At 40.4% G+C, this 18422-nt stretch overlaps 1 protein-coding gene and 1 long non-coding RNA gene across 7 annotated transcripts in view; one reads left to right on the forward strand and one right to left on the reverse strand.

Annotated features, from left to right (window-relative positions):
* The window catches only part of LOC105002692, a 37462-nt gene extending 26419 nt beyond the window's left edge, over positions 1-11043 (reverse strand). For all 4 annotated transcript variants that reach the window (XR_827017.1, XR_827016.1, XR_827018.1 and 1 more), the window contains exons 1-2: positions 10955-11043; positions 6706-6754 (exon numbers count right to left, since the gene is read on the reverse strand). This is a non-coding gene — a long non-coding RNA (uncharacterized LOC105002692). The remainder of the gene's footprint in view (positions 1-6705; positions 6755-10954) is intronic.
* The window catches only part of FBXW4 (F-box and WD repeat domain containing 4), an 85548-nt gene continuing 76267 nt past the window's right edge, over positions 9142-18422 (forward strand). For 2 of the 3 annotated variants that reach the window (XM_010859480.1, XM_010859481.1), the window contains exon 1: positions 9142-11088. In XM_010859480.1, the coding sequence (XP_010857782.1) occupies positions 10133-11088 (956 nt within the window). In that variant the 5' untranslated portion in view covers positions 9142-10132. The remainder of the gene's footprint in view (positions 11089-18422) is intronic. The other variant, XM_010859479.1, reaches the window with a different exon arrangement.

Raw genomic sequence — 18422 nt, forward strand, 5'->3', positions numbered from 1 at the left:
TTTAAAAGATGTATTTTTTTTTGGCAATAGTGGGTCTTCGTTGTTGCACGAATTTCTCTAGTTGTGGTGAGTGGGGGCTACTCTTCCTTGTAGTGGCTTCTCTTGTTGGGGAGCATGGGCTGTAGGCACACGGGCTCAGTAGCTATGGCACAGGGGTTTAGTTGTTCTGTAGCATATAGGATCTTTCTGGATCAGGGATTGAACTAGTGTCCTTTGAACTGCAAGGTGGATTCTCAACCACTGGACCACCAGAAAAGCCCCCTGTAAACTTTTAATGATACCATTCTGACCAGTGTGAAGAGGTACCTCATTGTAATTTTGATTTGCATTAAGAGATGATAAATGAAGGATCCTGGGTTGTGCCACACATCCGCTGAGATTGGTCATGCTTGAGGAAGGCATAAGCACCTGGGCAAAATTTCCTTTCCACTTCCTGTTGGCTCCCATAGCACCCGGAGGCCCATGCCCTGGCCAAGTGGGGATCTGAACTCCTCACTTCATCTTGCCAAGGCTGGTATCTGTGCAATTAATGTTTGGTTCTACTGTCAGACTGACTTCCATTTCAGGTTTTTCATTTGTCCATTTTACTCCTAATTTATGAGCTTCTAGCACATATATGAAGTTAAATTTCTCTTTCCGCCCTTTTTTTTTTTTAAATGAGGAAGCTCTTCTAGCGGAAAGCCTATCATCTGTTGTGAAGGAGAGCTGGTGTTGACTTGAGGCAACAGAGTTGGTGGTCCAGTGGCCATTGTCTTGTGTTAGAAGCAGGTGGTCTTGCTAAGTTTCATGTGTTTGGAAACTTCTCTGATTGGAGCTTGTGTTGTTAGAGGAGGAACTCAAGTTGTACTCCTTTTTCAGGTCAATCTGCTGAAATCCCCAGGGGCTATGGACTTCTTCCTGCTTTTCTCTCCCTGGTAGGTTTTAAATGTAGGGGATTTTTCTCACTCATCTTTCCATTTGAAAGATGCCATAAGAAAGGGGGAAACAGCTGCCATGAGAAAGGGCGAAAAGCAATTATATAGAGTATATAATTCTTTAGAAGTAGTGACATAGGTTCTCAAAAGATAACAGTTAAATATGGGCCTAAAAGTCATAATTCTCTTTACACAGTATGTGTATGTATATATATATGTGTATATGTGTGTGTGTGTATACACACATACACACACACATTTTTAAAAACTAAAAATCCCCCAAATTAAATAAGACCAATATTTATTCCACTCACATCCAAACTTTTGTTTGTATTTAACAGCTGAATACAACCTACCATCTGTTCAAAATAATGTAACTGAATGCTATTTCAGAAAAGTTGTCTTTTGTGTTTTTCATTTTTAACAGGACCCCAAACCTAGGACAAGATAAATTATATCCTGTGGTTTTAGTTACTGTAACGAATGCCTCAAATGAAAAAAATTTACCTGAAGTTTAGGCATTCCTAAATAGTATAATTATAGAAACAGAAACAAGGTTATATTTGACCTTGTACTTTCTTCCAGAAGAGCTGAAGATGCTTAAGAGAAATTTTTTCCCTAGAACTTATCATCTTCTTCTTGAAAAAGAACTCATTTATATATATTCTATCTCAGTGGTAACTTTATTTTTATTATGTATCTATGTATGTATTTGGGCTTCCCAGGTGGTGCTAGTGGTAAAGAACCTGCCTGCCAGTGCAGGGGACATAAGAGATGCAAGTTCAGTCCCTGGGTCGGGAAGATGCCCTGGAGGAGGGCATGGCAACCCACTCAAGTATTCTTGCCTGGAGAATCCCCATGGACAGAGGAGCTTGGTGGGCTACAGTTCATAGGGTTGCAAAGAGTCGGACATGACTGAAGCGACTTAGCATGCACAAACCCATGCATGCACATGTATGTATTTAAAGAAATTCCCAGAACATTTCACAAGATTTATGGTTGCCTTTATCTTCCTTTTGTATCTTTCATCATTTGTTGCCAAATGACTCAGTCTTCTGACAGAGATCAGAAAAATCACAAATTCTGATGTCAACATAAATTATCTTAGATCCTAATGCTGATGGTGTGCTCTCCATTTTGTTCAAAATTTCTTTGAACACCACTTATTGACATAAGAATGCTATCTCAGACTAACTAATGGTAGCATTACTGAACTGGCAAATCTAGAAATTTGCTTTCTTATTCCCACAGTCCCATTTGATATTTCTATTTTGCCCACCCCCTTACCTTACTTGCCATATGGTCCTCAAATTTTGTGTACATGTGTGTATATCTTTCACACATAAATTGGTGCTTGGAAATGTCTGTTTCTCACAGTTGTAAAGTCAGAACAGTATCTTAGAATGGCATCTGACCCTCTAGAAAATCAATCTTTTTAGTATAGCTATAAGTTTGGATAATTAAAAGTCTTAAGTAGTTTAAATTTTGTTGGAGATGACTTATGGGACATTATTTTTATGTCTTTCTTTTGCATTTGGGATGACAAGATAGGGTTTCATAATATCACAAATTTCTAACTCAGAAAACACAGCCTTCATGTGCATTACAAGTTTTGCCAAGATTTTCTCTAAAAAGTCACAAAAAGGTAAAATAAATTTACACACACACAAAAAACACCTTTATTTTTGTATAATAGATTTAGATTTACAGACAAATTGTGAAATCAGAATAGAGTTCTTACATACTACCATTATCAACATTTTATGTCAGTATTGTGCATTTGTAATGATTAATGGACTAACCAGATTTCCTTGGTTTTTACCTAATATTCTTTCTCTCTTCTGCTCTAGGATACCACATTCCACTTATTTGTCATGACTCTTGTTTCCTCTTGGCTGTGATAATTTCTCAGACTTGCCTTGTTTTTGATGATCTCGACATTTTTGAGGACTGGTCAGGTAGGTTCATAAACCATCCTTCAGTTTGGATTTGTCGCATGTTTTTCTCACTATTAGACTGGGATTATGGCTTTTGGGGAGCATGGCCACAGAGGTAAAGTACCATTTTCATCATGTGTATCAAGGGTACCTACTATCCATGTGACTTACAGCTGATGATGTTGAACAGGTGTTGATCACCTGGCTGAAATAGTGTTTGTCAGCCTTCTCCACAAAAAGTTACTCTTTTTTCCTCCTCTTCTTTACATACTGTATTCTTTGGAAGGAAGTCACCGCATGCAGTCCTCTTGGGAGTATGTGTGTATGGTGGGGGAGAGCAGTTGTGCTCCATGTCCTCGAAGGTGAGGTATAACAAATTGTTTGGAATTATGTGGGAGATTTGTAAATGGACTTTTAAATAAAATATTAAAATTAGCTTAAATTGAATGAAATGATTTTGTACATTCAGGTACAAACACCTCTTAGGTTTTTTTCTTTAAAAAAAATTTCATTATCTATGTAATATATGTTCACTGCAGAAAACTTAGAAAATATAGAAAAGGGTAAGGCAACAGCAGAAAGAACTTTCCATAATTCTACCTCTCATCAGCATCCATTTCTAGAATTTGAACATATTTCCTTCTAGTCTTTTCTGCATAAAGTAACTATTTTTAAACAATATTTTAAATTGTTTCATATGAAATAAAAATATATTATCTTTGAATATGACAAAGACAGTGGATTCATAGAAAAACAGATCAGATCTTGGGGTTTCTAACAGGATTTCAGAATACAAACTGCCAACCTGACAGAAATAGAGGAAAACAATAGAAATAAAAACAATAAAATGGGAAAGACTAGAGATTTCCTCAAGAAAATTTGAGCAGATATCAAGAGATACCAAGGGAACATTTCATGCAAAGATGGGCACAATAAAGGACAGAAATGGTATGGACCTAACAGAAGCAAAAGATATTAAGAAGAGGGGGCAAGAATACACAGAAAGATATTAATGACCTAGATAACCACAATGGTGTGATCACTCACCTAGAGTCAGACATCCTGGAGTCTGAAGTAAAGTGGGCCTTAGGAAGCATCACTATGAACAAAACTAGTGGAGGTGATGGAATTTCTGTGAAAGTGCTGCACTCAATATGCCAGCAAATGTGGAAAACTCAGCAGTGGCCACAGGACTGGAAAAGGTCAGTTTTCATTCCAATCCCAAAGAAAGGCAATGCCAAAGAATGTTCAAACTACCACACAATTGCACTCATCCCACATGCTAGCAAAGTAATGCTGAAAATTCTTCAAGCGAGGCTTCAACAATATGTGAACTGAGAACATCCAGATGTTCAAGCTGGATTTAGAAAAGGTAGAGGAACAAGAGATCAAATTGCTGACATCTGTTGGATCATCAAAAAAGCAAGAGAGTTCCAGAAAAACATCCACTTCTGCTTTATTGACTAGGCCAAAGCCTTTGACTGTGTGGATCACAACAAACTAGAAAATTCTTCAAGAGATGGGAATACCAGACCACTTTACCTGCCTCCTGAGAAATCTGAATGCAGAACAAGAAGCAACAGTTAAAACTGAACATGGAACAACAGACTGATTCAAAATTGGGAAAGGGATACGTCAAGGCTGTATATTGTCACTCTGCTTATTTAACTTTTATGCAGAGTACATCATGCAAAATGCTGGGTTGGATGAAGCACAAGCTGAAATCAAGACTGCTAGGAGAAATATCAATAATCTCAATAGGCAGATGACACCACCCTTATGGCAGAAAGCACAGAGGAACTGAAGAGCCTGTTGATGAAAGTGAAAGAGGAGACTGAAAAAGCTGGCTTAAAACTCAACATTCAAAAAACGAAGATCATGGCATCTGGTCCCATCACTTCATGGCAAATAGATGGGGAAACAATGGAAGCAGTGACAGACTTTATTTTCTTGGGCTCCAAAATCACTGCTGATGGTGATTGCAGCCATGAAATTAAAAGATGCTCGCTCCTTGGAAGAAAAACTATGACAAACCTAAACAGCATATTAAAAAGCAGAGACATTACTTTGCTGACAAAGGTCTGGCTAGTCAAAGGTACGGTTTTTCCAGTAGTCATGTACGGATGTGAGAGGTGAACCATAAAGAAGGCTTGAAAGTGAAAGTGAAGTCGCTCAGTCATGTCCAACTCTTTGTGACCCCATGTACTGTAGCCTACCAGGCTACTCTGTCCATGGGATTTTCCAGGCAATAGTACTGGAGTGGATTGCCATTTCCTTCTCTAGGGGATCTTCCCGACCCAGGGATCGAACCTGGGTCTCCCACATTGTAGACAGACGCTTAACCATCTGAGCACCAGGGAAGTCGCTTAGTGCTGAAGAATTGATGTTTTCGAACTGTGGTGCTGGAGAAGACTCTTGAGAGTCCCTTGGACTGCAAGGAGATCAAGCCAGTCAATCCTAAAGGAAATCAGTCCTGAACATTCACTGGAGGGACTGATTCTGAAGCTGAAGCTCCAAAATTTTGGCCACCTGATGTGAAGAACCAACTGACTAGAAAAGACCCTAATGCTGGGAAAGACTGAAGGCAGGAGAAGGGGACAACAGAGGATGAGATGGTTGGATGGCATCACCGACTCGATGGACATGAGTTTGAGCAGGCTCCAGGAGCTGGTGATGGACAGGGAAGCCTGGAGTGCTACAGTCCATGGGGTCACAAAGAGTCAGACATGACTGAGCGACTGAACTGGACTGAACCTGACATATAATTTCTGAAAACAAAACTTTAGACTCTATCTTTCTATTTATGTGATGCCCAAATGTTTATACATTTATCATTAGTCCTCATTTCTTCTTTCTTATACTCTAATTCGTTATTTTACTATTACATGAGACACATTTTAAATGAAATAAAATTTGAAGAAACTTAGGTGGCTAGTTAAAACTCTGGCAATGATCTAGGGTTCTCTAACTGTCTTGTTGCATGGTGTGTCTGGATGCATAACAACTATAACTTTATTTTGGGGAGACTTTATTGATTTTGTAAATGTGATCCATGCTTCTTTAAAAAAAAAAAATCAAGCAATAGGGAAAAGTACAAAGTAAAATTCCATTACTAGAAGTAACCATTATTAGCATTATTCTACAAAGTCTCCTTTTGAATATATATAAATAGGGACAAATTTACAAAAAAGGCTCATATAATACATACTATACACACACTGTTATTTAATTTAACAAAAGAAATTGAAGCTGAAGTAAAATGATGAAATTACTAAACTTTTGTTATATGTTCTTTTGCAAGACAGTAGTTCCTACAAATCCTTTTAAAGTTTTGCAAAAAGATTATGAAAATCATAAGAGGCTGTGGATTCTACATATTAACCCTTAGAAAGTATTAACAGTTGAGACAAGGACAGAATCTACTTTAATTGTTTAGAAGCAGCTTTTATTTAGATACCAGACCTGCCTGATGGTCAGAGGAAAAGTATATTATTAGGTGTGGCTATATTAATTGAAAGGGATCCTAGAAGACTCTGAATTCAATGCCTTATTCCTATTCCATTTTCTGTTGTGTATGGTGAAGGCTTAGGACTTCCCTTGTAGCTCAGTTGGAAGAATCTGCCTGCAATGCAGGAGACCGGGGTTCGATTCCTGGGCTGGGAAGATCCCCTGGAGAAGGAAATGGCAATCCACTATAGTATCCCTGCCTGGGAAATCCCATGGACAGAGGAGTCTGGTGGGGTACAGTCCATGGGGTCGCAAGACTTGGACACAATTTAGTGACCAAACCACCACCATGGTAAAGACACAGTTCAGAGTAAGAGCTTTGGGGTTAGAATGTCTAGATTTGATACCTGTTCTGTTATTTAGGAACGGTGTGACCATATGCTTCAGTTTCATCTTCTGTAAAAAAAAAAAAAAATAGGTTAATCATATCTTCCTTATGTGGTTATTGATAAGAATAAGTGAGACAATACATGGAAAGCTCTTGTAATAGTGCCTGATACACAGTCAGTGCTCAATAAATATATGCTATTATTATTATTATAAATTGTCATTCACAAAATAATCTCATTCTTTCTCATTCATCTCAGAATAATTCCCCTGCTAAATCTGCTTACTTTTAAAGTTAAAGGCTGGGGCCCTGAGGGCTTAAGAGGCATGCGGGCACTGGCATATTGGATGTGGGAGTAGTCTCCTGCCTAAGATTGTCATCTATGTTTACGAGAATGTACAGAACACACAGTTCTAGCCTTTTCACAATCCTAAACATATAAAATACCTATTAACAATAACTACTACTATGCAAGTCAGTTACATGGACATACACAAAGAACTTTACATCTGAACTTAAAAATCCTCTCTAAAAGTGAACTAATATTAGTATTTCTCAATTCCCAGTGAAATTCATAAAGTCTCATACATTTTACAGCATAGGAAATATAGGCAATATTCTATAACTTAAAATGGAATACAATCTATAAAAATACTGAGTCTCTGTGCTATACACCTAGAACTGATATTCCAAATCACCTATCTTCTATTTAAAAAGTAGAAAAAAGAAATTGAGTCTTATGTTTTAAAATATTATGAATTTCATGTTTTTGGCATTCTAAGTTAAAAGTAGTCCAATGCTTACAGTTTACTTATTATGCAAATTCTAAATTTAAAATGCCTTATAAAAACAAAGTAAATTTCAACCCCTCCCCCCCATAGTATTTCACTATGTTTCCTGGATTTGAACTTCAAGGGAGTGGATGACTTTTCTAAAGATGTTCTGAAGTCCAGTGTACTTTTTATTTTCTTTTTTTCTAGCTATTAAGGTGTTTATTTTCTTTGATAATAAAACACCATTAAGTATTACATGAAGATATGCATTTACTTTTGTTACAAACCATTTTTTTCAGTCCCAGCTGGTTTTTTATCTTTTTTTTGGCTGCACCGTGCAGTGTGTAGAATCTTAGTTCCTCAACCAGGGATTGAACCCAGGGCCTGGGCAGTGAAAGCATGGAATCCTAACCACTGGACAACCAGGAAATTCCCATCCAGCTGATTTTTTTAAATAACCTGTCTCCAAAAAGAATTTTAAAAGTGCTTGTTGTGATGTTTTTTTCAAAGTTTTTTTCAAGTTTGTTTTAAATCCCACATTGGACTTTTTTTGCTTTGTTTTGTGAGGGAGGGAGGGTTGATGAAAAATTCTAGGTGCTTCTCTGAGTTGAAACCAAACTGTAGGGTTTTTTTTTAATAGCTTAGAAATTTAGAGACACACCAAATCACCACCAAATAACAGAATATATGCCAATTTTCCATTTTGGCTTTGCCTTTCTGCATAGTGAGTATTTTGGCTTATTTTGGAAATCAGTAAACCATAAATTTTAGTTCACTTGATCTCCAGTTTGGGTGCAAAAGAAGGTGATATTTTTAAGTGATGGTTTAATTTCTCCAATAATGAGGGCAACATGGGATAAAGAATAAGTTGCATTTGTGTGATTGTGGATTTTAATACTTGATTTAATTAAACAATTTTCTGCGCCTTCAAGTCCTCTACTGAAAACTAGGTACAGTGTGGATGAATTACTTAGTTTTACTCTGTGTAAAGAAATGGTTAAAAAAAAAGTCAAACAGTAAGAAATTACAAACATGTTTAACACAAATCAGAAGACAAAATGTAGGAACCATATGCTATATTCATCTGCTTTCCTTCCAGAGTGGCTCACAGTATACAACTGTAGCAAAATCAATAAATGTTGAGTTGATGATATTACCTCAATATTCAGCATTCCTACCTCAACAGCCTTCTAACAGTATGAAATAAGTAAATATCTTTATAATGATTTCTAAGAGATGGTCTAAATTCTTTAGTTGTACTGAAATGTCATGTCAAATATTGTTTTTAATAAGTAAATCACTGGCTGGAGTTTGGAAATCTTTTTTCTACACAAAGCCTTTGTTGTACCTCCCCCCCACACACACCTTTTGTAGGGTATTTTTTTGTAACAGGATTTGACCTGTAACTATTATTGAGAATTTTCTTAGAGGAGTTCAAAGCATTTTACAGGGATCATCTCATTTATCCCTCGAAAGTAAGGCAGAGGCATTATCTCCACTACAGACTGAGAACACTAAAAGGCCAAGATAGGTGGGGTTTTTTGTTGTTGTTTTGCTAAGATCAAAAAGCAGTTCTAGGGCAAAGCCAGATTCTGGTCTGACCTTGTTACATGATGCTTCTGCGGTGACATAATGCAATGTCCTTCCTCTCTTGGGTCTCTCCTTATGCTACCTGTTGAATAATTTCCAGAGTTGATATTTCATTCATTCTTGCTTCTGAAAATGGATCTTAAGGTGTAAAAACAAAATAAACCCCTAAAACTTTTACTATTAGGGTTTGGGGCACAGGATACTTAGGGATAGGTATCTTTCTCCCCCACCTGCAAATCTTACTGCCTCCACCAGTGCTGTTCAATAGAAAAAATGTGGGCTGCAAATTCAAGTCACATGTATAACTCTAACCTTTCTAGTAGTTACAAAAGTATATTTAGGCCAATGTATCAACATGTATTTAATATAAAACTATTAATACGATAGTTCACATTCTTTATCTTGCATAAGTCTTCAAAATCCGGTGGGTTTTCACACTTCCAGCACACCTCAATTTGGACTAGTCGCATTTTCAATGCCCCTAAGCCATGTGTGACTAGAGGAGACAGTATGGGACAGCATGGGACTTCAGTAGACTTTTCTTAGCTCTCCCTTCAAAATGGTACCTTTGTGAATGGGATGGGGGAGCCTGGTGGGCTGCCGTCTTTGGGGTCGCACAGAGTTGGACACGACTGAAGCGACTTAGCAGCAGCAGTAGCAGTGTGAATGGAATGAATAGTGTGGGGAAGGGCTCCTGGATGACCTTGGAGAATCCACTTGCACTTGGGTGGTGACTAATAGCTTTACCACTTGATTATCCACGACCAGGGAGTGGATGCAGGATCTAGAGGACTGCAATCTTCCAAAATGTCAAAAATACCAGCTCATTGCTAGAACTGAGGTATATACACCATGTGAGATCCCGGCCTAAGGAACCTGCCGACTTCTAGAGGTGCAGTTCGTGAGGCCCTGGTATATGGCCTGTGGAAAGCAGGCATCAGACGAGGTAGAAGAGGGGTATGAGAGGGGGAAGGCCACCCAAGTGAGCGCTTCTTGAGGGCAGGGCCTCAACCTAGCTGCTGCTTGAAGGCAGAAGCTCCTATGGCCGTCCTAACCAGGCGCTTGGTGGGCCTCACGTGCTAGATGAACGCACGCTGTGTTTCCGGCACACGCTCCGGGAGGCCCGGGGCATGGGAGGGGGGCGCTCTACGGCCCCCGCCCGCACTACGAAGCCGCTCCAAGGCCTCGGGTGTGAGGGGCGGGCCCAGGCTTCGGCCCGCGCCGCCCCATGTGACCCGGTCCGGCATGGTGTCGCCTCCTCCCGGGGCGGCGGCTGTGGCGGCGGCTCGGGCTTGGCTCCGCGTCGGGCCGGCCCCGCGGCCGCTCATGGGTAGTCAGGGCGGCGTGGGGCCCCCCGGGAACGGTGGGCCCGGCGAGGGCGAGAGCGGGGAGACGAGAAAACTGCAGGAGGAAGGGAGAGCCGCGAGAGGAAAGCGGAGGAAGGGGAAGGGGAAAGCGGGAGCAGGGCAAGGCGGAAAAGGAAACGGGGCGGAAGGAAAGCCGGAGCCGCCACAGGCGAAGGAGGAAACGGGGCTGGGGGCTGAGGCGGGACCGAGTGCAGGCCTAGGAAAGGCAAGAGAGAGAGGCGGAAGCGTGGAGGAAGGGGCGAGAAGGCTCGTCAGGGGAGATGAGGGGAGCGCAGGGGCGCGAAAGGAGGCCAAAGGGAGAGGTGAGGGGAAGAAGGAGGAATGGAGGGTCAGGACTGGTAGGCGGGAGAGCGCCAGGCCGGCAAGAGCACAGGGACGAGGGGGTCAGGCTTGGGGCCGCCTCGCGGGGACACGGGCGGCCATGGCGACAGCGGCTGAGGAGGAGGCTGCGGCGGCCCGGGAGCCAGCCTGCCGCCCAGCCGCGGGGCCCGCACTCCTGCGCCTGCCGGAGGAGCTGCTGCTGCTCATCTTTTCCTACCTGGACATGCAGGCCCTCGGCCGCCTGGCTCAGGTGTGCCGCTGGCTGCGGCGCTTCACCAGCTGCGACCTGCTCTGGCGCCGGATAGCCCGGGCCTCGCTCAACTCCGGCTTCACGCGGCTCGGCACCGACCTGTAAGCGCCCGCCCGCTCCCCGCCCCAGGCCGGCCCGCGTCCCGGGAAAGGGCGGGGCGCCGCGGCCTGGTCGGCCTGGGGCCGTGTCGTACCCTGAATTCCGAGGTCCAAACCCGGCCTCCTCCGACCCCTTCCTGAGCACAGTTCCTCTCGGAGGCCTCCATCTGAGGAAACCTCCCTAGAGCATCTCCCTTAGTCAGCACCCTCTCTGTGGGCAGCTCCTCACAATTAGCCATCTTAAGCACTCTCTTCAGCTGTTAAATGTGTCTTTTCGCAGACGTTGACTGCCTGGGTTCCTCAGGCGGAACTGTGGCTGGTCTGTGGCTTTAGAGGCCTCCTCCCATCCAGGTGTAGGACCCATGTCCCCTATGTGGTCTTTCAGGACGTTTTTATGGACATTCATCCTCTCACTCTCTTCTAAGGATCGTTAGGCTTCTGGGCTCTGATAAAATCAAATATGGAGAACAGGGCTCACACTCCCAAAAAAAGGTCCCTTGGTCCAAGTGTCAGCGATAATTTATGACTTGATGGAGGCAGAATGACACGCAAAAAGGGTACCTGCTTATGGCAGGGAGTTGGATGATGTATACAGACTGTACGTGAAGGCATGGTATTGTAATTTGGCCTGTTCTTGGTAGGATCTGAAGCCTGTGAATGCAGAACTTAATCATGTAAGCTGTTACATAGGAAAGGGAGAAAATGTGTGGAATTGGAGTAAAAACTTTCTGATAGCACCCAACTCCATCCAATTTGGATTAAAGACATTTAAAAAGATAGTTTTAACACAATATAGCAACATTAAGGAAAGTTGGTTTAAAACATAAAAAGTTATAATATCATCACCTCTAGGCAGCTGTTCAGTTTTAAAAATTGCTTTTCATTTGCACACTTCTTCCCCCACTTAGTTGCTATCCTACTGATCCTAGCAGAATAGGTACATAATGTTTGTGGGCTGTACTATGAGATTAAAAACTTTCCTCTAATATTAGACTTTCATGTTGTATCCAGCTTTTTGCTATCATAGACAACAAGGAAATGAATAATTCAGTGCATTTTTTGGTAACAGCTTTATTGAGATATATCAGATACTGTATAATACATGTCTTTTTGAATTGGTTCCTTAGAATAAATTCTCAAGATTGGCATTATTGAGTCAAAGGTTATGGTTTGTAAAAAGGCAATGTACCAAGTTACAGTGGCACTAGCAGCGATTTCATATAAGAATTTAAAAACTCTTTGCTATTTTAGTGGACATATAATGATATCTCAAAGTTTTGTTTATTTTGCCTTCCTTTAGCAGGATAAGTATTTTCCCCTGTGTTTGTTTCACCTATGAGATTGTCTTTTCCAAGTCTTAGTCCATTTATTATTGGGGTATTGACACTACTCTTAGATTCCAGTCCTTGTGGGTCATAGATATTAGGATCTAATCTGTCATCTTTGATGCAAATATCTTCCCCAGTTTGTTCTTTTTATTTCACTGTTTTTAGCCTATAGAAGTTTTAGATTTAAATATATCAGAATATGTCAGTTTTTGTGTGATTTTTTAAATCTTTCCTTCCCCTTCCAAAACTGAGAAATTTGTGATTTCTCCCACAGACATAATACATCTTCTCTTTGACATTCTGCTGGTTTTCCTATAATTTGATTTTTAAGAATTGTCAACACTTTCATCAGTATCACTTTTCTTTTGGTGTAAGGGCCCTGAATTCAACTTTCTTTTTTTCTAAACAGTTACCTAGTTACCACTAAACTTTTTGTTACGTAATTCATATCTTTCCCTTTAGAAAGACAAAATAATTTGTTTTAGAAAGCTTACTTTGTATGATACCATGACGAAAATCTTTCCTGAATTGTCTTTGTAAAAGTATTATTGAATTTTCAATTTGTAATTTCTTTTGAAAATGACCATGCTCGAATAAAAATGTAGCCAAACTAGAAAGCTTACTTTGACAGATATTAACTTTATATATCTATGTGTATATATAGTCACATATACATACATATATGTATGTATGTATATTGGGTCTATATCTGAACTCTTATTTTGTTCCACTGATGTATTTTTCCATTTCCATTCTAAGTATTGTTGCCTTTGATAGAGTATAATATCTGTTAGGGTTAAATTTTCCTTGTTGGATTTGTGATTTGTGTGTGTGTGAGAATGTGACATCTCCATTCTCATTCAGCCCCCTAGCAAAAAAAAAATTCTGTGCCTTTTCAAAAGTTTCTGTGGATTTCACTGTAAAGTAACTACATATCTGTTATTATTCCTAAATATGCTATTCTTTTTTTTTTGGTGTAACTGCAATCTCTTTTTTCAGTATGTTTTCCAGCTGGGTATGATTAATAATGTCCAGGATTGCTAAAATCTTTTGGAAATTTTGAACCTTATTGTTTTAACTTTTATTATTTCTAGTATGATTTTGTTGTTGATAATAATGATTTTCTGGGATTTGGGAGGCATATAAGTCTTGTTACTTTCATTTTGTTAAAAGAATTTTTAAAAATATACATATATTTGTTTATTTTGGCTGTGCTGGGTCTTTGTTGCTGCATGGGCTTCTCCTGTTGGAGAGCACAGGCTCTAGGGCTTTTGTAATTGTTGCACGGGGCCTCCAGAGCAGAGGTTCAGTAGTTGCAGCACACGGGCCTTGTTGCCCTGCCAGGTTTGGGATCTTCCCAGACTAGGGACTGAACCAGTGTCTCTTGCATTGCAAGGTGGATTCTTAACCACTGGACCACCAGGGAAGCCCATCTTCATTTCTTATAACGAAAAACTCTTTCAGAGAACATAGCAGTTGACCTAGAAGAGCAGTTGTCTGAAATGCCTAAACCCAATCCAGCCACGGCAAAATTTGGCTTTCTTGCTCTCCTTATAGATGAGATTGGGCACTTTCAAGGTGGTATGGCCATAGACTGCTCTCCTTATAGAGACTGAATGAACAAATGAAAGAATTTATGTTTATTTTTCTTTCCTTTTCAAGTGCTCTGGGAGATAATGTGAATGAGTGTGCATTCTGTAAGTGATAATAACAAAATGAAAATGAGTTTACAGTATAAAGTGCATCGAGACTGCCAGGTGATTTGGCTTTGTTATTTTTTAGCCACATATTTTGATTTCCTGCCTGTGTCCTAGGATGTGGTATCGCCAGCCTTCTAGGAAGTTGTTTTACCATAACACTTGATAAAGAGCAGGGTCATGCTCATGTTTTCTGAGTTGAGGGGGAAAGTTATGCGTGTTACAGCAGGTGGAGAGAATGTTTACCAGTGTGGTCTGTTTTTGGACAGCTGCAGAGACATGATAACCCACCAAGAGGGGTGGTGATCATCCCTGGAGGGAGATGGCGTGTGCCCCAGTCATCTTAGGGCATTAGGGAGCCTGGGCCCAAAGTTCAGTGAAAGTATGGCTGTTCGGATTGTGGCAGGGCTGTAGTTCGTATTTTTAATTAAAAAATGTGCTAATTAACTGCACACTGGACAGTAGGACAAGTTTTTATAAGCACAAAACTTCATTTTATGAGAAGCCACACTTCACTGCCCCAGAGTTTTATTATCTATGAAGAATGAGAGTAACATAGCCAGTAAAATGAGGCTTAACCATTGTAATGTGTTAGTGATAGCACAGAGTTCAGCACATAGTAGGCACTCAGTAAATTGTTGTAAAATGGAACTTTCAAGTTGTGTGGCTTCACCTCTAGTCAGTCTGTATTTAGCAAAAGTGGAGATGGTTTGACATAGAGAGGCTGCCTAAAGACAGAAGGTGGGGGAAAACACATACATGGCTGAATCTCTCTCACCTGTCCTGAATGTTTTTGGAAACATGACAGCAGAAGCTGTGGGCTTTAGGGTCTGCTCTCCCTGCCGAAGAGCCTCCTGAATTCTCAGAAACACAAACTGCTAAGGTTTACTGACCTTCCGGCCCAGGGCAAGTCCCATTCAGTTTGGCTCTTCCTAACTGATCATAGCTTTGTTGAGTAAGATGAACTGCTTTGGTTCCTTGTGATTTGTTAATGGTCTTATACTTGTGCTTGAAGGCATTTTGGCCACTTTGAAACCACAAACAAATAATTTGCTTCCCTTTAGGCCTCTTGCCCTACCAGTGAACACTGGGAGGTTTCCTGAGCTTTTTTTTTTTTTAAGTGGACACAAAGACAGTTTAAGTCAGTCATCTGGTTTAAAATCAGTTTTATTTGAAAGTTTTATGAATCCTGGGGGAATAGAAATATCTTTAATATAAAAATCAAGGAAATGTTTCATATAGCAATCTTTTAAGTTTTCCCTAAAGAGTAGAGGCAAAACTAAGCTAGTTCAGTCTTCAAGAACAAAACAATGAAATTTAACTCTGTCAGTTTATAATATAGGCTAAATGCAAGAAGTTAGAAAGTATGACAGGTGGAAGAGCAAAGGTGCTAATTGTAAATTCAGACACTGTAAGTTAACAAAAGCTAGGAATGGAAAGAAAAAAGTATACCCGTGTATGTAAATCTATTAAAAAAATACTTTTGCTGTCTTATATTAAATACTTTTACCTCTCTTGATCGTCTCTCTCCTAAAGTAAGTCCTGTATGTTTTCAAACTTGAGTTTTATTTCAAATATCCCTTGAGCATTACCTGGGTTCTTTCTTGCGTTTGCCTGTCATAGATTTGCCTAGAATTAACAATAGATGTTTAGGGAGTCAGGCTCTGAAGTGTTTGCCCTGGCATGTACATTCATTCCTTAGCCAGGGTCTTGTAGGCTTGGAGCTCTTTGAGGCCGAGGGACCGGGGTATCTATTTCAGTGATGATTAACGTCCAAAGTGGTGAGATGGACACAGATAAGCAGAGTGTGTTTGTTTGTTTTAAAATGATTGCACCTAAGAGCATTTTTTTGACCCAGAAAGCATAAAGTTTCCTAACTGAACAGAAAAGACATTGCTCACTGGTTACTTTCAAGGCCTAAACAGTGATTTTCAGAAAACAATTAGCAACTTAAAGTAACTTCAGCTCTCTCTTCCACCTTTCTGCGGTACCTAGAAAGCAATCACTTACTTGTTCTCCAGTTCACTGAAAGGTTTCATACATGAATGTATTTATTTTCAACTTTTTGGAAAGGCCTTGTTTTGAATGGTTTCGTGAGTTAATAAAAGTGAGTTCAGTTTACATATTTGAAATAAATAAAGCAATACACCTGTGGAAGCAGGAAATGGTCTAGTGCAGTCAGTACCTCCAAATGCAAACTGGAGGACTTTCCTTCAAGACTGAGAATATGGAAGCTGCTTATCTCCTTTCCAGTCTTGTAAGACTCGAACAGTAGGGGATGACTCCTAACTTTCAAGGCAGAATCATGGAGAATCCCAAAGTCCTCATAATCTACAAGATAAACAGTTCATGTTGGAATGAAATCTCTGCAAGTATTTCAATACTCTGTTTCTCACTTTCAGTTTTCTATGTCTAGCCCCTTCATCTTAGGTAAAGATTGTGCTTGAGCTGCTTGAAAATCAGACTGGCAACGAGGTTACTGATGAAGCATACACATTTAAAAAAAATTATTTTTAAGTGTTTGACATAGAAAGGAATTATCTTTGTGTGGCAGCTTAACTTTAACTCTGGAGTAACCCTGGCACTGAATTAGTTTCTGGTCCTAACTGAGAACCATGGAACAGGGAGAATTTCAGGTAGACTCTTCTTGAGGCCAGGCTCCAATAACTTTTCAATATTGAAGATGAGATTGACTGTTTGGAAAAACAAGGAGAAAGTTGAGTTTTGAATTTTCAGTGAAAATTGACATGCCCCCACACTCTGATCTACAGAAACAGATTTTTGATAAACTCCAGAATTTATCTCAGGTGTGCCGGCCATCAGATGAAGTTGAGAATCCAAAGATTTGGTTTATTCTTGAGAAAAGTCCTTTTTATTTAGCAGTCTTGCTCAGAGTTGAACAAGTATTAGAATTTAAGGTGTAATCAGTAGAGGCAAGATGTTTGTTCTAATTAAGAATATGTTTATGAATTTTGAATCATGTAAAGGTTTCACCTGTATCTAAAACTGAGTATGAGACTGTCTGGAGAAAGAATTTATCTCTTGTTAGAGGTTTGACTCCCTTGTCTCAACTTGAAGTCAGTTTTTCATTATATCCAATTGTCCACATTGCCCTCCCTGAAAGTCTGGGCCACCCAATGGGCCCCTGTGTCTGGCCCTCTTTAGCCCACAATTAATTGCCAGTACATTCTTTCTTCTTCTCCTTCTTTTTTGGTATTTGACATGAGCTCAAATTGCTGAGAAAGGTGACAACTGTGAAATGAAGACAGGGCATGGAGACACCTTAAAAAATACATGCAAAGGCCACTAAATGACAAGAGCAGACTGCCAGGCTCTTTCAAAACATCACCACGTCTGTTGACTTTCCATTCCTTGTTCGCAGCACAAAATTGGAGGTCAAAGAATCATAGGAGTTAGAGATGGAAAAGACATTTGGGGTCAGCCAGTTCATGCCTCCACCTTCTCCTGCCCCTGATTCCAAATCATTCCTTGCATTATATTTTCTCCCCCAGCTCTTGTACAGTTTTCACGGTCTTCACTCAACCCCGGCTGTCACCTTTGGGGAATGATGCTGGAGGCTCTGTCCAGTTTCTCCTCAGCAGAGAGAGATATTGCCTGTGCCCCCAGTTGACATTCATGAACTTCTTTGTTGGTGGTCTCAGCTGAGAGGCTGAAGGCTAACTGGAAGTTTCTCTGCTGCCTGGCAAGGGGGCTTTTCTAGACAGAACTGAGGTGTATTTAGTGTAGATGATGTTGGGAAAGGGGAAAAGGGCTGGGGTACAGTGCAACTTTACCATTGCTGACTTTGTTCCTTGACTTTTTTGTAGGAAGGTTCTTGACCTGAAAGGAGATATGTGTGTGTGTGTGTGTGTGTGTGTGTGTGTGTGTGTGCGTGCGTGCGTGCACGTGAGCTGTATGCACACCTAAGGAATGTAGTATTTTGGAGGTGGACAGAGACAAGGATATATTACTGAGTGGGAGTTTGATAAGAACCCTAACTTGGATATTAGCAGGTTAAACTAGCCAAAAATGCTAGTGAAGAAGTAGATGATTATTTTAAGAACATGTTAAGAAAGAATTAGGTATTAGAAGTGCCAGCTTAAGAGTCAAGTTGAGGAGGACAGTTGGGCTGGAGACCAGTATTTTGGGCCAGGGAACACTTGCTTTTGGGATCTCCCCTTTAAGAAAGTAGAAAAAGGGCTGTCTTGTGTTCACTGACTGCATGGTTTGGCAGGGGGAATGGTCATTTTTAGAGGCAGCTTTGGAAGGTTACCCCCAGCTCCCCCTCTTATTCCAGCAGCTGTTGGGAGCA

This window comes from Bison bison, unplaced genomic scaffold, assembly GCF_000754665.1.
Source record: "Bison bison bison isolate TAMUID 2011002044 unplaced genomic scaffold, Bison_UMD1.0 scf7180017864456, whole genome shotgun sequence".
NCBI lineage: Eukaryota > Metazoa > Chordata > Mammalia > Artiodactyla > Bovidae > Bison > Bison bison.